At 44.5% G+C, this 21,806-nt stretch overlaps 1 protein-coding gene across 1 annotated transcript in view; it reads left to right on the top strand.

The window, feature by feature from the left end:
- The window catches only part of ARMH3 (armadillo like helical domain containing 3), a 270,864-nt gene that overhangs the window by 52,527 nt on the left and 196,531 nt on the right, over positions 1-21,806 (top strand). Inside the window, exons 7-13 of the mRNA XM_014583337.2 lie at positions 5,983-6,057; positions 6,461-6,547; positions 13,057-13,113; positions 15,308-15,351; positions 17,208-17,268; positions 19,759-19,805; positions 21,286-21,361. Coding sequence (XP_014438823.1) covers positions 5,983-6,057; positions 6,461-6,547; positions 13,057-13,113; positions 15,308-15,351; positions 17,208-17,268; positions 19,759-19,805; positions 21,286-21,361 — 447 coding nt within the window. The remainder of the gene's footprint in view (positions 1-5,982; positions 6,058-6,460; positions 6,548-13,056; positions 13,114-15,307; positions 15,352-17,207; positions 17,269-19,758; positions 19,806-21,285; positions 21,362-21,806) is intronic.

Raw genomic sequence — 21,806 nt, 5'->3', positions numbered from 1 at the left:
TCACTACAGAAATAAATAAAAGGCATTTATATTAAAAAGAAATACAACCAGATACCTTTATTTGTGGATGTTATGACTCAGTTTTTAGGAAATCACTAGGAATTGGCTATAAACTACTAGTACTAAAAAACAAATTCAGGAAAGTAACAGGATATAAGATGAATATACTAAAATAAATTATATTTCTTTTCTTTTTTTAACTTTGCCAAAAGACATGTTCATTCACTGAAGAGAAAAGAAAAGGGAAAGTGAGAAAGCACCCCAACTGGGTGATAGTCATGCTGCAATCCCTTCCCCTCCACCTCTCCTTCCTTTTGAGATTTTGGGTATACCTTTATACACACCTCACAAGTTTCTCAAGCCAGATCCAGGACTTGAACAGTGCAGTCTGCCATGTGGGATCTGGCTGCCTTGAGTCCTTGGAGTTGGCCTCTTAAGCCAATTATTCACTTAGAAATATTTTTTTTTAAAAGGATAAACTTGAACACTGAAAGCCACAATACATGGCTAATGTTGGAAATAACTCTCAACTCTGAGTCTGTTTTTCATGTTCCTGGAAAATCCTAGGAAGAGATTAGAGATTGCTTTTTGGTCTATTACTAGAGGTGAGCCCAAGGTGAGGTCTACACTTCCAAATGTGTATTATGATCTCCCTTTTCTTTTCCTTCTCCCTTCCTTCCTTCCTTCCTTCCTTCTTTCCTTTCCTTGTTCTCTTTTTCTTCCCCTTTCTCCCTTCCGTGTTTTCATGAGAGTGTATGTATACTTATCAGAGAGAGGCAGAGAAAGAGAGAGGGAGGGAGAGGGCGAAAGCACCCTTGCAGCGGGCCATGCTCATGCCACAGTTGCTTCTCATTCATTTCTCCATCCTGTTGGGATTTGGGGCATGTGTTTCACACTGCCAGGGCCAGGATTTCAACTCTGCTGTTGGCCATGTGGGATCTGGCTTACTTTACCACTGGGCCATGGAGCCCGTCCTTCTTTTTCTTTTTCTATTTTTTTTTTTAATTATTTCTCCCATAAGCATGCATGCATACATGAGAGAGAGAGAGAGAGAGAGAGAAAGCATCCCATCAAGGTCTTGCTGCTATGACCCACCCCTGCTTCAGCTAACTCTGGGCCATGGGCCTGTGTATGCTCAGTGTACACAGGGAAATCTTTGGGAATCATGGGACTCTGGAATCTTCTCATGTAGGTCAGCCTCACAGAGCATTGCATTTTATCACTGCATCACTGTATAGTCTCCTCTTTTAAAATTTACTTCTTCTTAACTAATTTATATATATATATATGTGTGTGTGTGTGTGTACATACATATATATGTGTATGTATTTATATCTTATATATATGTATTTATATTTTATATGTATATATGTACATTTACCTCTCTATTTATGTGTCTGTCTGCCTATGCCAGAGGGCACATGCATTGACCAGAGAGAGACAGAGAACGGAGAGGGAGACAGAGAGAAAGCATCCCTCAGTAGAGCATGGGTATGCTGCGATTCCTTCTGTTTCTCTACCTTGTTGGGATCTGGGTCATGCACATACGTGTGCCCAGCATGTTTATCAAGTTGCTAGGGCTGGGATTCAAACTGGGCATTCACCATGTGGAATCCAGCTTCCTTGACCACTAGGCTGTGGGCTGATCCTTTTTTTTTCTTTTAAAAAAAAATGTTCTTGGGGTCGGCAAGTGGCGTGGTGGTTGGGGATGCTGGATTCCCACATAGCCGACCATGGTTTGAATCTTGGACCTGGCAGCTGTTGCTCACTCTCTCTCTCTCTCTCTCACACACACACACTCTGTCCCTTGTTGGTCAAATTGAAATAAGCAAATAAATAAATGAGGTTAAATAAAATAATTATTAAAAAAAAGTTCTTATTTATTTCTTCTGTAAATGAGAGAGAGGAGAGAGAGGGAGAATCAGCATCCCAGCAGGGTTTTGATGTTGCTATCCACTCCTGCCTCAGCCAACTCTGGATCATGGGCATGTGCAAGCCCAGTGTACACAGGGAGGTCTGTGGATGTGAATCCAGAATCTTCCCATGTGGGTCAGCCTCAGAGCATTGCGTTTTACCACTGTGCCTCTGCCTGCTCTCCCCTCCCATTCTATTTAAAAAATTTTTTTAAGGTTTTTGCCATAGGCACATGCACCTCCCAGAGAGATGAAGTGAGAAATCACCTCTCAGGGCAGATGGCCTGTAATCCCTTTTCCTCCATTCTCCTCTTGGGATTTTGGGCATGCACACACACTTGCCTGGTGTGATTTTCAAGCTGCCCAGTCTGGGACTCGACCTGTGGTTGGCCATATGGGAATCCAACACCTTAACCACCATGCTACCTGTTGCTGCCTCCCCCCCATTTTAAAATTACTTCATTGTTTTGTTATAAGAATTATTTTTTTCTTTCTTTCTCACTTTCTCTTTCCTTCCTTTCTCTTTCCTTCCCCTCTCTCTCTTTTCCTCCCCCTCCCCTTCCCTTCCCAATTTGACAGAGAGGGACAGAGAGAAAGTTCTGGACTGCAGTCAGCCTTGTGGGAGTCTGTCGCCCTTAACCATCACGCCACCTGTCAGCCCCCAAATTACCTCATTTTAATCTGTAAATTTATATGTAGATGATAGGGTTAAACAGTCTTTTGGTAAAGTAGTGAATATTTTGTTCTGTGCCATTATTCTAACGCATTTTCCCCAAAAGCACTAGACTTTGAAGTCTTCCTTTTCTTCGTCTAATTTTGGAAGGCTTGAGCCTAGGGAAATGACGTGATTGGTTCACTGTATTCACATTATCCTATGTAACATAACTCAGAGATGATAAAGTTGGGGTGTAGATGTTATTTGATACGGTTTAATGCTTAACAATTCTTTTCTCAGAATTTAATGGAGAGTTTGGACTCGTTGCTCTGTGCAGAAGGTTCTGAAAGTCTGAAGAGTTTATGTCTGAAACTGCTCCTTTGCTTGGTGACTGTAAGTGATCCATGTCTGCTTCTTTGTCAAGAGTAATGACAGCAGGGGCAAGCTTATTTGTATCCTTGAGGAAAAGAGAAGAGATTGTCCAGTAGGTTATTGTATCACCTCCTTGTGCTTGAGTGTATAGAAGAGATTGTCCAGTAGGTTATTGTATCACCTCCTTGTGCTTGAGTGTATAGAAGAAAGTAGTTGCACAGTGAAGAAAGTAGTTGCACAGGTTTTTTTTTTTTTTTTTGAGAGGGTTTTGCTGTAGGGCACATGCACTCGCCAGAAAGACAGAGAGACAGAGAACAGAAAGTGAGAAATCACCCTGGCGGGGGTGGGGTGGGGATGGCCATGCTGTAATCCCTTCTCCTCCATTCCCCTCTCGGGATCTTGGGCACAAATGCACACGCACTTGGCATGAGTTTAAACCACGGGGTCCGGGACTCTGCGATCAACTACGCGGGACTCCAGCGACATAGCCGTTCCGCCAGCTGCTGATCCCAACATGGGCTTTTGCTTCCTCGAAGCTGCTCTTTGGAGCGACTGCTGGCATTTTGAGCCTGCGGGCTATGTGATATTTGTCACCGTGAAAGTACTACTCGCACTCTAGGAGAGCTCCTTGTCTTCCAGATTGTCAGATTTGTCCTTTTCATCAGGACTTATTTGGAAATCGTTCTCATGATTCCAAATATTTTTATCTGGGTTTGACTTTATTAGTGAAAATGGCCTACTCTCTATCGTGGAAAAGAGTGGGGTGTTGTTTAGTAATTCAGGTGGTTCCCTTTCTTTCTTTTTAAAATTATTTAACTTTGTTTATTTGTTTATTTTATTTGTTTTTAATTTGACCAGAGAGGGACAGAGAGAGAGAGAGACAAAGAAAGTGAGAAAGCAAATTGCCAGGCTTGGGACTCAAACTGCAATTGGCCATGTGGGAGTGCAGCACCCTCAACCACCATGCCACCTGCTGGCCCCCCACGTGGTTCCCTTTCTCTGCCACCTCTTTTTTTTTTTTTTGGAAAGTTTTTCGCTATAGGGCGCGTGTACTTACCAGACAGACAGAGAGAGAGAGACATAGAGACAGAAAGCGAGAAATCACCCCCAGGGGGGATAGTCACTTTGCAATCCCTTTTCCTCCATTCTCTCTCGGGATCTTGGGCACGCATGCACACGCACCCGGTGTGAGTTTTAAGCCACCGGGTCCGGGACGCGAACCGCGGTTGACTTCGTGGGAGTCCAGCGACATAGCCATTACGCTAACTGCTGGTTCCCTCTCTGCCACCTCTTGAAGACTTGCAGATTCATAAACTTTTTCCTGTGCTTTTGAGGAATGCAACTCAAGAAAATGTTAAGCAAATGCTTGTGTGATAGTGTGAGAGGAACTATGAGAAATTCAAAGATTTAGGAGGTTTAAAATGCTTTTAAAAGATTTATTTTTAGGCCAGCCTGTGGTGTGGTGGTTAAGGTGGCTGGATCCTATATGGCTGACCATGTGGTTCAAGTCCCAGACCTGGTGGCTCTAGAAATATACTGGTCACATGTTTGCATGTGCTGGAGAGAAACAGAAAGAGAGGGAAAGTGAGGGAACACTCCCCACGGAGGATGGCCATGCCACGATCCTTTCTCCTCCGTTCTCTTCTCAGGATTTTGCATATGCATGCACGTTGATTTGGTATATTTTTCATGCTGTGGGTCTGGAACTTGAATAATCACGCAGTCAGCCATGAGGAATCCAGCTGCCCCAACCACTACACCAGCAGCTGACCCTAATTTGCTAATTTCTTATTCTTAATGTGCTGGTGGCTTTTGGGAGTTCTTGTGAAAGGACTAGTAAGTAGTAGAATGTTTTAACATCGTTTCTCTTAGATGTCAGAGGAGAAGATGCCTATGAGATACATGGCATAAGTACAGACTTTTTTTTTTGGAGAGGTTTTCACTACAGGGCGCGTGCGCTCGCCAGACAGACAGAGACATAGAGACAGAAAGCGAGAAATCACCCCCCAGGGGGGATGGTCATGCTGCAATCCCCTCTCCTCCATTCTCCTCTCGGGATCTTGGGCACGCACGCACATGTGCCTGGCGTGAGTTCTAAGCCACCGGATCCGGGACGCGAATTGCAGTCGACTACATGGGAGTCCAGCGACATAGCCATTACGCTAACTGCCGGTTCCCCAGTACAGACTTTTTAAAAAAATTTAAGGGGGCCAGTAGATGGTGTAATGGTTACGTTCCTGGACTTCCACATAGTCGACTGCAATTTGAGTCCCAGACCCAGAGGCTTAAAACATACGCCGGGCGTGGGTGTGTGCGCATGCATTCTCAAAATCCCAAGAGGCAAATAGAGGAAAAGGAATTGCAGTGTGGCTATCCCCCCCCCCCCCCAAGGGGCTTTTTTTCTTCTGCTCCTTTTCCAGAGGTGACTTCTTTCTTCCTGTCTCTTTGTCTCTCTCTTTCTCTGGTGAGCATGTGTACCCTATAGCAAAAAATCTTTAAAAAAAAAGCCCCCAAAAAACAAAACATTTAGGGCCAGCCGACAGCATGATGATTAAGGCAGGTGGATCTGACATCGCCAGCTGCGTGATTGGAATCAAACTAGTGACTTGAGAAATCCTGAGAGTAGAATGAATGAGAATGGATTTTATCATGACTATCCCCTGGGGGGTGCTTTCTCACTTTCCTTCTCTCTTTCTGTGTGTATCTGGTGAGCCTCACATGCCCTATATCATAATAAAAAAAATTTTTTTAATGGTCAGAGGGCAGGTGTACTCACTAGAGAGAGGTGGTGGGAGAATGCAACCCCCTATTGGGGTGGTCATGTCACAAACCTTTCTCCTCTATTTCTCCATTCTGTTGGGATTTTGGTTATGCATGCATACATGCCTGGCGTATTTTTCAAGCTGCCAGAGCTGGGATTTGAACCACGGTCAGCCATGTTGGATCTAGCTCCCCCTAAACACTAGGCTATTGGGCCTGCACATATAGAGACTTAGAAGTAAGTCCCTCTCCCTCCCCCTCCCATTTTTTTTTTGCCTTCAGGTGACAGATAACATCAGCCAGAATACTATCCTGGAATACGTAATGATCAACAGCATATTTGAAGCAATTTTGCAGGTAGGTCCATTGCCTTGTCACTTCTTTTTCTTTTCTTTTTTTTTTTTAATACAGGTTTTTGCTATAGGGCACATGTGCTCGCTGGAATCAGACAGAGATAGACAGTGAGAGTGAAAGTGAGAAGTCACCCTGCCGCAGGGATAGATGGCCACACCACAATCTCTTCTCTATTCTTCTCCAGGACTTCGGGTTGCATGCAGATATGCCTGGCAGGATTTTCAAGCTGCCGAATCTAGGATTTGAACTGTGGTTGGCCACATGAGAGTCCAGCACCTTAATCACCATGCCACCTGCTGGCTCCCCTCTTTCTCTTTTTAGTAAACTATCCTCTCAAATTGTTTTTTGTCTGTAATGCCAGGAGCCAAGAGCTGGCACTCTCATACATTTCTCGTTCTTCTTGCAGATACTCTCCCACCCCCCAAGTCGTAGGGAGCATGGATATGATGCTGTCGTCCTCTTGGCTTTGCTGGTGAACTACAGAAAATATGAGGTACATGGGCCCCTTAATGAGTAGTTGTTATCTTTTTATAATAGATGTGGTCACTTTTAAAGGACTTCACTTAATGTAGAACACATGTTCTTGGTAAATGGTGTATAGATACATTTGATAAACTAAATTCTAAAAATCCAGTATTAAACACATGGGGCAGAGGTATAGTTGTTTAAAGAAATCCTGTATAGCTTATAATAAATGAGTAAGTATCCTTAGTGTAGTTGTTTGCAAACCTAGCTTACTAGAATTGCCTAGGAACATTTTAAAATGAAGAAATGTCTGGGCCTTACACTGGGCACAGTAAATCAGAATCTGCTGGGTGCAGGGGTGGAGCCTGGGAGTTTGTTGGTTTTTTTGAGACTCCCTGTTGAGTGTGATGATTAGCCAGGAATGGAACCCACTGACCTAATGCTTCTGTCTTGAAAGACTGGTTTTTTTCAAGAAGATTTTTGCTATAGGGTGTGTGCTCGCCAGAGAGACAGAGAGCAAGAAATCACCTTCCTAGGGGGATAGCCATACTGCAGTCCCTTCTCTCAGGATTTTGGGCATACACTCACATGTGCCTGTTGGGAGTTTCAAGCCCCGGGTCCAGGACTTGAATTGTGGTCAGCCATGTAGGAGTCTAGTGACGCAACTGCTGTGCCCTCTGCTGGTCCCAGAAAGACTGGACTCTTCTGTATTAGATGTCCTACTGCAGTATCACTATTGGTCTGGGTATTCTTTTGATTTTTATGAAAAATTAAGACAGGACTTTATTCATATCACATCAGAGTTCTTTTTCCTCTGAATTAATCAGAATACAGATTTATATATATATATTGTTATTATTTTACTATTATTTTAATTTGACCAGAGGGAGACAGAGAGAGAAAGGGAAAATGAGAAAGCAAGCTGCCAGGTCTGGAACTCAAACTGCGGTCGGCCATGTGGGAGTCCAGTGTCTTTAACAATCACGCCACGTGCTGGCTCCCAAATTTATAGTTTTTTGAGATGAAGAACAGAACCCAGAGATTTATACTTGGATTGATGTACATACTTGATATCAAGGGGATATATCACATACATACACACACACATACATACATATACACACATACACACATATATCCACACACATGTACGTGTACACACACATATATACACACATACATATACACACACACATATATATACACACACACAACTGGAGCGAGGGACCAGCAGTTAGCGTAATGGCTATGTCGCTGGACTCCCACGTAGTAGACTGCGGTTCGCGTCCCGGACCCGGTGGCTTAAACTCACGCCTGGCGCGTGTGCGTGCGTGCCTAAGATCCTGAGAGGAGAATGGAGGAGAAGGGATTGCGGCGTTGCCATCTCCCCTGGGGGGTGATTTCTCGCTTTCTGTCTCTGTTTCTCTCTTTCTGGCGAGTGCACACGTCCTATAGCAAAAACCTCTCCAAAAAAAGAAAAAAAGAAAAAAATAACTGGAGCGAGATTCTTCTCTCCTGAGCTTCTGTATCTTCCCTTAGTGATTTTTTAAAAAAGATTTTCTTTTTCTTTATGCATGTTAGAGCATGCACGGGCACTTGAGAGAGAGCAATGAGCACTGTGTGCAGGGTCTGCTCTCGCCATGATCCCTTCCTCCAACTCCTCCGGCCCATTAGGTCTTGGGTAATAGTGCGCATGCCCGGTGTGTTTTCAGGCCCACTGGACTGAGGATTTAAACCACAGTCGCCATGTGGGACCTGGCTTGAGTGTTGTTTTCTGCTGGGTCATAGAGCCAGCACCACTTTGTGATTTTTGATACACTTCCTAGTCAGGATTTATTTGGGCAGGCTGAAAGTGAATAAATAACATAAACTCCAAGGCTTACTACCAGAAGGAGACATGGAAGAAAGGGAGGCTGTGAGAAAGGAATACTTAAAGGGGACTGGAATGTGTGGAGTGAAGTTAATGTGTTATATCCCAAGAGCTGATCTCTTTCATTGTCTTGGGGGAACTGATGAATGGTGTGTAGAGCTACTAATAAATATGTAATTTATCACCAACACCTGTTTTACTGGTGATCTGGAGGGGCTGGCAAAGTAGCCATTTTGATCTCTGTCATATGTAATAGCCTCTAGGGCCTTATTACAACAGCAAGAAAAATAGCTGAGGAGAAGTGCTGGGAATAGTTAGAGAGGGTGAGTTATATGTGACAGGAACACGCCATCATCGGTAATGAATATTTTCAGAACATTCTACTGGATGTAGGTGACTCTGAGGCAGTGGCTTGGCTTCTCTAAGTGTGAACTGAACCCTGGCTCAGCCCAGTAGGGCACTCTGAAATGTCAGCCTGAAAAATTGGACATGGCCAAGGAACTGGAGAAAATCACATTTCTGGAGTGAGGTATGCATCTCTACTCTGTCAGAAGCCCCCAGAAGAATTAATACAGTGAGCAAGGGCAAGCTAGTGGGCATAATTTATCTGGGCTTCGCAGCTTTCGATATAAGTCACTCACTGGAAACCATTAAAGAAGCCTGGTGACCAGGGAGCAGGGAGGTTTTTGACAGGAACATGAAGGATTCCCCATGAACGTAGCAAAACCCAAAGCTAGTGCAGTTTTATGTAAACTAGTATGAGAGGGTGTGCTGGGGAGAACGGCAGCCTAGGTCCTGCCACAATCAATCCGTGACCAGTGGGGTAAGTTGTAGCCTTTCTAGAAAGGTGCAGAGCCAGAGAGGCCAAATACCCAACCACACACCAAGAAGGCAAATATGGTGCTGGACTTGAGGAACAAAAGTGATAGAAAAGAAGTCATCCAGTAAATATGTAGTTCTTTTTTTATAATGCATTCCATTTTTTAGTCATTTTATCTAAAGAGCTAGAGGAAGAAAAGGAAAGAAAAAAGAAATGTCTACGGAAGAGCAATGAAAATTTTAAATATATATGGCTTAGATCAAATAAAGTCAGGACTTTATTCAAGTAATCTAGTGAAAGTTCACTGAGTTTGTGATTCTGTCTCATGGATGAAAAGCAAATTGCCTCCAGTTTTAAAAAGTGATCTGCATGACGAGGTGCATAGTGTTAAGGAAAATTAGTGTCTTTAGAGTAGAAACTTTTACACCATTAAGATCATACCCTTCTAGGCTGGCCACATTTCAGACCCAACCACTGCCCTGAGCATGGCATTACCCAGAAATTAACTGTGTATTGTGTCTAGTTGTGATGTGATGTTCCTTATCTACCCCATTTTAAAGAGCTCTCCTTTTGGGGCTGCCAGGTGATGTGGTTGGGGCGCTGGACTCCTCCATGGCTGACTGTGGTTTGAGTTCCAGACCTGGCAACTTGCTTTCTCACTTTCCCTCTCTCCCTCTCTGTCTCTCTCTGGTTAAGTTAAAATAATAATGGGCCGGCAGGTGGTGTGATGGTTGAGGTGCTGGACTCCCACATGGCCTACCATGGTTTGACTTAGATCAAATAAAGTCAGGACTTTATTCAAGTAATCTAGTGAAAGTTCACTGAGTTTGTGATTCTGTCTCATGGATGAAAAGCAAATTGCCTCCAGTTTTAAAAAGTGATCTGCATGACGAGGTGCATAGTGTTAAGGAAAATTAGTGTCTTTAGAGTAGAAACTTTTACACCATTAAGATCATACCCTTCTAGGCTGGCCACATTTCAGACCCAACCACTGCCCTGAGCATGGCATTACCCAGAAATTAACTGTGTATTGTGTCTAGTTGTGATGTGATGTTCCTTATCTACCCCATTTTAAAGAGCTCTCCTTTTGGGGCTGCCAGGTGATGTGGTTGGGGCGCTGGACTCCTCCATGGCTGACTGTGGTTTGAGTTCCAGACCTGGCAACTTGCTTTCTCACTTTCCCTCTCTCCCTCTCTGTCTCTCTCTGGTTAAGTTAAAATAATAATGGGCCGGCAGGTGGTGTGATGGTTGAGGTGCTGGACTCCCACATGGCCTACCATGGTTTGAGTCCTGTACCTGGTGGCTTGCTTTCTCAGTTCCCCCGTCTCTCTCTTTCTCTGTCTCTGGTAAGCACAAGTGCCCCATAGCAAACTTAAAACAAAACAAAACTATAATAATAATAAAATAATTAAAACAATAATAAAAAGTTTTACTAAGCTTTCCTTTTCAGGAGCCTGAAAAAGAAAAAAAAGCTTTCCTTTAAATGTGATAATAATGTCAAAGGAGAAACGAATATAGATCCTAATTACTAAGCCCTTACCATATAGCAGATACTTTGCTAAGGATTTTACATGTCTTACTTAAATCTTATAGCAACCCCAGGGGAGAAAATATCCCCATTTTACAGATAAGGACATTGAAGTTATGTTAATTAATGTGCCTAACTGGTCACAGTTAATAACGATCTAGAACTTAAACCTTTGCTTTTGGCCACCTTGCCTTTTCCTCAAGTGCTGCCAAAGCATATGCTGGTCTTAGCAATCATATAATCCTGATTACTGCCTAAGATAACTTTTGGGCACGTGAGTGGCTTGGCCTTTCAAAATCTGTGCCACGAAACAGTGATCTGCTCTTTGTATTGTTGCTCTGATGGCGATGCTGTCTGGGTCTGTTGACGGCCGATGCCCTGGTCCACGGTCCTGCTGCACTGGGTTTGGCTGAAGTCTGTAGCTTCGGCAGGATTTGACTGTTGGTACAGGAAGGAGTGTGGAGAGCTTCCCCTGTGAGATCAAGTAAGAGTAGAGTGGGCTTTACGCCTCGCCTTGTGTTGTGTGAAGCCTTGCAGACAGTTGGGTTCTTAGGAAAGCTAAGTCTCTTTCTATGTTCCCTATTGTCACGCAAAAGCTGCCCTCAGAAACTCCATTAAATAAGGTCCGTGTGGGGGGTTAGCCTTTCAGTTGGGTTTTCAAGTTTCTCAGTAATGAGTTTTCTCAGAAGCTGGAAAAACTGCCAGTCTGAGAACTATTGTTCTGTGCCTCCCTTGGGTTAGAATTGGTGCCTGTGCTACATGAGGTCTTCTCACATCGTGGGAGTGGGACATTTTCAAGGTGAGCAGGTCAGTGGTTCTCATTCCACTGTAGGAGATGGTCTAATTGCTTAATGGGTTTAAATATATGTCCATTTCCATATGCTGCCCAGCTGAGATTGGGTCTGGAACAAGTCAAGAAACCTTCCCATGCTATAAGTGATGGGACAATCATTAAATCCCAGTGTCCTGATTGTTGTTTGGGTAATTACATCGTTTTTTTTTCTTTCAGTTCCCCCTGCAGTGTTATTTGGGTATCAGATCTCCATGAATGGCCTCTCTAGCTGTTAAGCAGCTGCCACTTTCCACCCCCAAGGTGGCTTTGTTTTATGGGTGGGTGAATCAGTCCTTGCATACAGTTTGTGAAATGGCGAGGAAGCCTTTGGGATGAGAATGTAAGTTAGGAACTTATAAATATGTGCCTCATGGCAAAGAACCTCTTATGTCCCCCAGAAGACAGCTATCCCTATGGACTTGTAAATTAGTGGTAGGATAGGACAAACTGAGTTTTGCGGAGTGCTCACTTACTTTTTAGAACTCAGTAATAGAAAGATGGGAGAAGCGAAGGATGTGAGTCCAAGCTGACTCGGCCTGGGGCAGTGCAGGCCAGGCAGAACTGGTGTCTGTGTACCTGTGTGCACCCTTGTCGGACGCCCATACACTGAGAGGCTTATGGAGATGGGCACTTAGCTGGCAAGATGGCTTGGCACTACTGGGCGTCAGGAGTGTTGCTGTGAAGAGGGCCTTAAGGAGGCATTCTTGTTGGCACAGCCTCAGTGGCAGAGGCAATAGCATACTGAACTGCAGTGCTGAAAGCCACATGGCTGACTGTGGGTTCAGATCTCCAGTTGACATGAAAGCATGCCAAGTGCACATGAGCCCAGGATTCTGAGGGACTGGAGGGCTGGGGGAAGGGGATCACGGCATGGCCATGGTGAGGCTCTATCAAGGGCGCGTCTCTCCTTTCTCTCTCTCTCCCTCCCTCTTTCTCCTCCCTCCCCCTCTCTCTTCCTTTCTCTCTCCTTCCCTCTCTCCCTCTCCTTTCTATCTCCTTCCCTCTCTCCCTCTCCTTTCTCTCTCCCTTCCTCTCTCTCCCTCCTTCTCTCTCTTACACACACGTGCACACACACACACATGCACATACACACACCCATGAATAAAATAAACTGTAAAGGAAGTACTTTTGTTAATGCCTTATTAAATAGCTAATGGACTTCTTCACTAGGTCACATTTACTTTGTGTCTCTTCTCTTTTTTTTTTTTTTTTTGGAGAGATTTTCACTGTAGGGCGCGTGCGCTTGCCAGACAGACAGAGAGAGACATAGAGACAGAAAGCGAGAAATCACCCCCCAGGGGGGATGGTCACGCCGCAATCCCTTCTCCTCCATTCTCCTCTCGGGATTTTGGGCACGCACGCACACGCGCCCGGCGTGAGTTTTAAGCCACCGGGTCCGGGACACGAACCGCGGTCGACTACGTGGGAGGCCAGCGACATAGCCATTACGCTAACTGCTGGTTCCCTCTCTTCTCTTGTTTTGACAGTCTGTGAATCCTTATATTGTGAAGCTGTCTATTGTAGATGATGAGGCCACCCTCAATGTGAGTATCTGGGTCCTGTGCCTGGTCTTCCTTGCACTCAGTGGCCTTACTTCCAGTGGGCACTTAGGATGGGGGGCAGAGAGCTGTTCTGATCGCATTTGCCTGTGAAGAGGAAATCGGTATGTGTTCCTGAGTGTCAGTGCTGCTGTCCTGTTGTCTTCTGCCCTGTCATCATGAGGGACAGGAATGAGGGCACATCTGCTTGCTACTTAGGATAAAGTGGTTGGCTATCCTTCATGTGATAGGGCACTGAGGTCGATTATCCTACAGTCAGTCAGTTACACATCCAAGAGTAAGAAAGCTTATGTGTTTGGATGATGGGAAATTCCTTCTTGTAGAACTAGCCAGATATTTATAGCCTGACTTGGCGATGCTGAAACACGAAGGATGATATATAGCTGCAATATATATATAGATCTTCTTGAAAGTTTAGGAAATAACCTCTGATCTTTGAATGTAAGGAGGAGGAAGATGACTAGGTGTTCGGCTTCATTCCCATTTCATCCCGCCCTCTTCATTTCTTCCATCTCCCCTTATTTATTTATTTCGTAAATTGCTGAAAGAGGGTGCTTGCAATCTCCAAAAGAGGGAGGGAGGAAGGGAGAGAGCAAGCACCCTCCCAGTGGAGTGGAGTTATGCCACAACCCCCTCCTCCATTTCTCCGTCACAGGCAGGTTTTGGGTATGTATATACACATGCCTTGCATCTATTTTATAAAATGATTTATTTTTAATTTAATTATTATTAATTAATTATTTATTTTTGCCATAGGAAACGTATGCTCATCAGAGAGAGACAGAAGGAGACAGAGAGCAAGAAAGTGAGAAATCACCCTGCAGAGGGGATGGCTATGCCACAGTCCCCCCATTCTCCTCTCAGGATTTTGGGCATGCAACACACACAAGCACCTGGCTTGATTTTAAAGTTGTTGAGTCCAGGACTTGAACCATTTTCAGCTATGTGGGAATCCAGCACCTTGACCACCATGGTACCTGCTGGTCCCATGCCCTGTGTCTTTTTTTTTTTTTTAAGAATTATTTAATTTTATTTATTCATTTATTACCACTTTTTGAATTTGACTGGAGCAAGACATACAGAGATGGAGAGAGGGAGAGAGAGGGTAAGTGCAAAAGCAAGCCACCAGGTCCAGAACTCGAACTGTGGTTGGTTATATGGGAGTGTCCAGTGCTTTAACCACCATGCCACCTGCTGGTCTCCAGTTCTGTGTCTTTTTTAATCTGCTGAGCCTGGGACTCATACCACAGAGGGCTTTGTGGGATCTGCCTTCCCATGCACTGTGACCAACTGGTGCCTGAAAGAGTCAAGTTTCCCTCACAGAAAGAAATGCACACATGATTTCATCCTCGTGGACTGGATTGACTTTTGTGTTAAGCTTCTCAGATTTTGGAAGAAAGGGAAAGGTGATAAGTCACTTTAGGTTTTTTTTTTTTTTTTTTTTTTTAAGGATTTTTGCTATAGGGCTTGTGCCCTCGCCAGAAAGACAGAGACAGAGAGACAGAAAGCAAGAAATCACCCCCCAGGGGGATGGCCATGCCGCAATCCCTTCTCTTCTGTTCTCCTCTTGGGACTTTGGGCACGCATGCACACACGCCTGGTGTGAGTTTCAAGCCACCATGTCCAGGATTTGAACTGCTTCAGCAATGTGGGAGTTAAGCAACGTAACCATTATGCCGTCTGTTGGTCCCAGTCACTTTAATTTTTATTGGCTGCTGCTCCCCTTTATATTCCTGTTTTCCTACACTTGAAGGCAAGTGACTTGTTCACGTGAGCCTTCATTTAGCATGGGATTCATTGTCATTTTTCTTGTGACTGTTTTGGGGCACTCAAATGAGGGCTTTTCGTTCGACGATTCTAACTCTTCTCTTTTGAAGTGAAAACGATCTCAGTGAAATTGTCTGTCTGGGCTGATGTTTTTCCCCCCTTGTTACCCTATTTTAATTGTATCTGGAAACATAAAGTAAGACACTTAGATGGGAAAAATCTTAAGTTCCTTTTATGCTTTGACAGTGCCTCACAATCCCCGTCCTTGTTGCCCGCTTTCAGCAGAGTTTCTTGGATGTGGCCTTGGACTGGGCGGTGTAACTGGCCTCCTCCTCAGCCTGCCTAGGCACAGCCTGCCGCCAGCCCCTGCTGCTGCTCTCTTGTCTCACCTGTGTTCTCTTCTCTCTTCTAGGGAATGGGGCTTGTAATCGCCCAGGCCTTATCTGAGTATAACAGGTAAGCCCACCTTCCCAGAAGGGACAGGTCTACTTTTCATTCATGGTTAAGGAGGAAACACTAGAATTCTTAGGGTGAAATTTCCTTACATGTCTTAAAAGGCTATTTGAGATATAGTTCCTGGCAAATGTATTCGTTCTGGTTTGGCTTGATAGATTTAGCAATGGTTGTGTTTTTTTTTTTAATTAAATTTTAATTTTACAGTTTTTGCCATGAGGTGTGTGTGCTCATGAGAGAGAGACAAGAGAGAGAAGGAAAGTGAGCTATCACTCCCAGGGGAATGTCCATACCACAGTCCCTTCTCCAGTCTCCTTTCAGGATTTTGAACACCTGTACACAGGTGCCCCATGTGACTTTCAAGCCACCAAGTCCTGAACTTGAACTGTGCAGTTGGTCATATGGGGTCCAGCACCGTAACCTCCATGCCACCTGCTGGCCCAGCAAATGTTTTATTTATTTATTTATAGAGAGATTTTTGCTATAGGGTGTGTACACTCACCCGAGAGACAGAAGGTGAGAAATCACCCCCTGCGAGGATGGCCACACCACAATCCCTTCTCCTCCATTCTCCTCTTGGGATTTCACACATGCATACACGCACCCTGTGTGAGTTCTAAACCTCTGGACCTGGGATTCAAACTGTGATCGGCCACGTGGGAGTCCAGTGACATAAGTAGCCACCAGTTTAGTTTCCATCTTTAGTTTAAGCATTTTAGACATATTCTTGTTATTGTAAAGCTTTACTTTTTTTTGTCTTTTGCCAGTGGGCATGTGTGCTTGCCAGAGAGAGATAGAGAGGGAGAGGGAGAAAGCAGTCCCAGTGGGGCGTGGTCAAAATATAATCCCTTCTCTATTCCTCCATCCTGTTGGGGACTTTGGACATACATGCACATGTGCCTGGTGTGTTTTTAAGCCAGCAAGGCTGGGATTCAAACTTTGCCATCAGCCAAGTGGGATCCAGCTCTTTTAACTAGACCACAGGGCTGGCCCTGTTTTAGAGCATTTTAGATAGTTTTTCACCCACAGCAGTCTTTCCCAATTAGTCCAGTGTATAGCATAAAAATATAATTTTCTACATATTAGGTTGTCAGAAAAATCAAGATGCATTTTTGCATAGAAAAATGTGTTGTGACCTTTCCGAAAACCCAGTAGAAGAGGTTGGGAAGCACTGCTTTTTTGAACTCTTAAAAAATAAGTAAAAGGAGAAGGCATACCAAATTAGCTCTAGTTTGACAGAGGTTTCATTTTCACTGGGAGTCACCCTCAGCTTTGCAGAGTCCCTATTCATTCTCTTCTCTGATGGTTGCTTTTCCTCTTGTTAGAGATGGGGAAGGATCTGGTGTTCAGTGAGCAGAAACCAGAGGTATCCTTAATCCTGTCAGGGGCTAGCAAGGATCTTTTTACTCTTTTTCAGATTTTCCTCATACAAAATTGGGTATTGGACCTTCAAATCTGTCCTACCTCCACAAGTAGTTTAACTTGCAGGTTTACCTCCTTCTCCTTCAAAAACAAACAAGATTTTCACTATTAACAGCCTTAAATTAATTTCACTGTCACACTTTCCAAGTAAGTCTGTTTGGGAAATAAGTGGATCAGCCATATGTCGGAGCGGTCTCACACTTCTGCACTTGCTTTCTCAGTCTCTCCCAAAGTAGCCAGGCATTTTGGTACGCACCGTGAGAACAGATGGGTGCCTCTTAGCTCTCGCGAAACTGCAGGGGCTAGACTGTCATAATGCTTTAGTTTTCTGGAGTCAGAACATTTTAAGAGTGCCCTGCCCTGATTACCTAGGATGCCAAGGATAAAGGCATACCTGATAAATAATTCTGAAGTTGAATTGAATTCTTTTTGTTCAGGCAATATAAAGACAAGGAAGAAGAACACCAGAGTGGTTTTTTCTCTGCTTTAACCAATATGGTAAGTACCACTTGGTTTCTTTTCTTCTGCTCAGAAATACGTAAAGTCTGCAGGGGTCGGCAAATCTGGGCTCAGAAGGCGATGGCATGATGAGGGGCGGAGCTGCTCAGAGTGTGTTTTATTGGGAAGTGACTCTCCCTTAGTCCCCAACCAAGTGAGATGGGGTAAAGGAGAGCTTTCATTTCTCTGGAACTGATTTTTTTTCATAATTAATTAACGGCTGAAGTAGAGGTATACATTAAGCTAGACGTTTCCTTCCTAAAGAGTTGGCCCTGGGTAGGAACTGACCCTGTGCAACAGGGAATAGAAAGGTTTAGATGGAAGTCCTCCTCTGAGTGTTCTCGGCTGGTCGCTGTGGCCACTTGGTCTTTCACAGCAGTCCTGAGAGATTGTGCACTGCTGAGCCACTCTGAGGGCCTATGGTTAGGGCCGAGTGGGCCAAAGGTTAGCAATGTTTATTAGTCCAGTTTATAAGACTCCAGAGCAAGGCTTCTCGGTCTTGGCAGCATTGACATTTTGGGCGAGATAAACTGGGACTATTTTTTTTTAAAAGATGATTTATTTTTCCCATGAGAGACAGGCAGAAAGAGATAGGCACCACCCAGCGGGGTCCTCATATTGCAGCCCACCCCTAACCTCAGCCAGCCTGGATTGTGGGTACACATGCACCTTCAGTGCACAGGGAGGCCCTGGGATACAAAACCCACCTTTCCATGTGGGTCCAGTTGTATTGCTGGTGCACCACCATCTGGCTTCCCTCACCCACCTTTTTTACTTTTTTAAACTTTTCATTCTTAATTGCCAGAGGGCACGTGTGCTTAGAGAGAGAGAGAGACAGACAGACAGACAGACAGACAGAAAAAGTGCCTGACAACAGGGTGTGGTCACATCACAATCATTTTTCCTCCATTTCTTCTTTCCCGTCAGGAATTTGGGCCCTCATGCACATGTGGCCAGTGTGTTTTCAAGCTTCAGACTGGGATTCAAACTGTGCTTGGTCGTGTGGTATCTAGCTACCAAGAGATGGCACTTGACTGCCGTGACTGCCTGACTGCCGTGCTAGGGGCTGCGTTGCCCGCCCCCCTTTTATTTTTTTCAAGAGGCGGGGTCTCACTCTGTTGTCCAGGCTGGCCGTGCTCTTGTGATCCTCCCGCCTCAGCCTCCTGAATAGCTGGAACTACACCATTGCACCTGGCCTGAGACCGATTTTTAAGAGATAAATCTAGGAGGTCCTAGAACCTTGGCCCATTCAGAAAGTCTGTCTTCTTGGGCATTAGTATTCAAGGAATCAGTTCCTAGGGCAAGACAGTTTTTGAGTTCATTGCAGGAAGTAGCTGCCCCCACTACCGCCACCACCACTGCCACGAAGAAACTGTTCTTCCACAGTGTCTGTGCGTTTTCCCTTCTTTCTTCTCAGAGCCTCCTCTCAGGAAAGGGCCCAAAAGACTCTAACTCTTAAGCATAAATGAGTACAGTCTCGTAGAGGCTAGAGGGATAGAGGTTTTTTAATTTTTAGATAATTGTTTATTTAAACATTTTTGCTATAAGGTATGTGCACTCACCAAAGACAGAGAAAGGGAGAGGGAAAGTGAGAAAGCCCACCGGGGTTGGCCATGCTGCATTCCCTTTTCCTCCATTCTCCTCGCAGGATTTTGAGCAGTCCCACACTTGTGCATGATGTCCTCTTTAAGCCACTGGATCTGAAACTTGAACCACGCAGCGGGCCATGTGGATCTAGCTGCCCTAACCATCACACCACCTGCTGGTCCTGAAAAGTATAGGTTTTGTATTGATGTCCAATTAAGTAAATTAAATATAATTATACTGCTTTCAGAGATCTTTGCCATTTAGCCAAGGAAAAAAGTTTTACACCAAATAAATGAAGCTCAGGCTACAGTTCTGGGCGTTGGTAACTGGTAGATACTTCCTGAGGCTCTGTCTTCCGTGCCTGTGTGGCAGCCTACTTCATTTACTTACTCACCTGCTCTGACTGGGACCCGAACTAAAGGTGTTGTTATCTGGTGGAGGGACAGTGGGCCTTGCAAAGACAGTCTGGTCTGAAACCCTAATATTCTCCCAAAGATACCTCGATGACATTCTTCATGAGTTAGTTCCTGACTTCAAGTGAGCAACTTTCAGGAACAGAGATGATGTGAAGGGTGACATTTACTCACTGTCAGAGTGACTAACCTTGCATCAGAGCTCCTGCTCAGGACAGAAGTACGGGATTTTCTTTTTAAAGGCCCTGTAAAGTGAGATGATTTAGTAGAGTTCTCATTGATTCATTTATTAGGTCTTTTAAAATACGTCTTTCAAAATCTTCCAAGTGGGCTAGTTTTGGTGTGTGGTGTGTGTGACTGACGGTCCACAGTTCCACATGCCGGTCATCTGGAAGCAGCATGTTTTCACTGATTAAAGGCTTGGCAGTTCAGAGCTCCTCTGATGTCACAGCCTCATGTCATAGTCTGCAATTCCCCTTTTCTTCCACAGGTGGGCAGCATGTTCATAGCAGATGCCCATGAGAAAATCTCAGTACAGTAAGTGCCTGCCATCCTACTGTAGTGTCCTGGACGTTAGTGTGGGCTCTCCTGCCGAATATGAGTGTGAAACTGCATCTTTTGCTAACGTTTTATAGATTCAAACGTTTTTAAAAGAATTATTCTACTTAACTTTTTTTATTTATTAATTTTAAATTTTTTTGAGAGTTTTTTTGCTATAGGGCACATGTGCTCGCCAGAAAGACAGAGACAGAGAAACAGAAAGCGAAAAGTCCCCCCCTAGGGGTGATGGCCATGCTGCAATCCCTTCTCCTCCATTCTCCTCTCGGGATCGTAGGCACGCACGCACACGCACCTGCCGTGAGTTTAAGCCACCGGGTCCAGGACTCGAACTGTGGTCAACTACATGGGAGTCCAGCGACATAACCATTATGCCAACTGCTGGCCCCTATTTATTTCAATTTGATGAGCGTGGAAGAGAGAGAAAGAGAGAAAGTAAGAAAGCAAGCTGCCAGGTCAGGGACTCAAAATGCAGTTGGCTAAGTGGGAGCCCAGTGCCATGCCATTCTCCAGACTTTTTTTCTGATGATTTAGCAAGTGTTTCTTGTTTTGTTTTGTGTTTTTAAGAAAGAGATTTTTTGTAGGTCTAGCACTTAGCTTAATGGCTATGTTGCTGAACTCCCATGTAGTCGGCCGCGGTTTGAGTCCCAGACCTGGTGGCTTAAACTCATGCCAGGCGAGTACCGTGTGTGTGTGCGCCCAAGATTCCAAGAGAATTGAGGAGAAGGGTTTGTGGTGTGGCCATCCCCCCCAGGAGGGTGATTTCTCGCTTTCTGTGTCTCTGTCTCTCTCTCTCTGGTGAGCGCATGCACCCTGTAGCAAAAACCTCAGAAAAAAAAAACAAAAACGATTTTTGCTATAGGGCACGTGTGCCCACCGGAGTGACAGAGAGACAGAGACAAAACATGAGAAATCACCCCCTGGAACGATGGCCACGCTGCAGTCCCATCTCCTCCATTCTCCTCTTGGGATATTGGGCATGCCTGTACAAATGCATGCACCCAGTGTGAGTTTAAGCACTGGATCCAGGACTCAAATCATGGCCAATTACGTGGGAATCCAGAAATGTAACCATTGTGCCATCTGCTGGTCTTGTTTGTTGGGTTTTAAACAGTAATGGGCCCTAAAAATCTCCACTTTGGTCTCATGCGTTTTGAGCCCCAAGAAGTTGAAAAACTGTTACACCCATTTCTGGTAATAAACAAGAGGCCTGGATGTCTGAGACAGTTGAGGACTTTACTGGATGGGGATGGAAAAGCCAGAAGATGGTGAATGTAGTTAATGTATACCAAGGAATTAAAATTAAGGCCCTGGCACACACCTATACAGTTTGTGTATGCCTAGAAGGGAAAAGGGGAATATTAGAAACTCAAAGGGATTGCTAATAAAGAGCTGAAGTGAAATTGTATTTTAACTCCTCTACTTTTGAGCCAATCCAATTTGTTTTCTTTTTCTTTAGAACCAACGAGGCCATTCTTCTGGCACTTTATGAAGCTGTTCATTTAAATCGCAACTTCATCACGGTCTTAGCTCAGGTTGGTCACATTAAACGTCCCCTCCACCTTTCTTTCTCCAAATGTCATTCAGATTCATTCCCTTGGGAGGCCTATCTGGCTGCACCTGTTTAAGCCCTGCTTTGCATTGGCTAGTGTAATAGCAGAATTGCCTCGTTGCTATCCTCAGATTTGTATGTTTCCATCTTGTACTTAAGTGGGTCTCCTAACCTGCAGAGTTAATGGTTTTGAGCAGTTTACTGATTCTGTTCACCCAGGTGAGTTGAGATTACTTCGTTTTGCTCACTAGAAATCTCCTGGCATTTTCTGCCAGGTGAATTTTTATGTCAGGCTTTTCTGCTTTTGAACCACTGTGAAATCACCACTGGAAATAAAATAGGCCAAGTCACTTATCTTATTATCTCACCAATTTCTAGGGGAGGAAAGTAAAAATTACCCTTTCCAGCATAAGGTTAGCTATTAACAG

Source organism: Tupaia chinensis, unplaced genomic scaffold (genome assembly GCF_000334495.1).
Source record: "Tupaia chinensis unplaced genomic scaffold, TupChi_1.0 Scaffold144255_1, whole genome shotgun sequence".
In the NCBI taxonomy this organism is placed as follows: Eukaryota; Metazoa; Chordata; class Mammalia; order Scandentia; family Tupaiidae; genus Tupaia; species Tupaia belangeri.
Note: the sequence above shows the minus strand (reverse complement) of the source record. Positions and strands in the feature narration are given on the sequence as shown.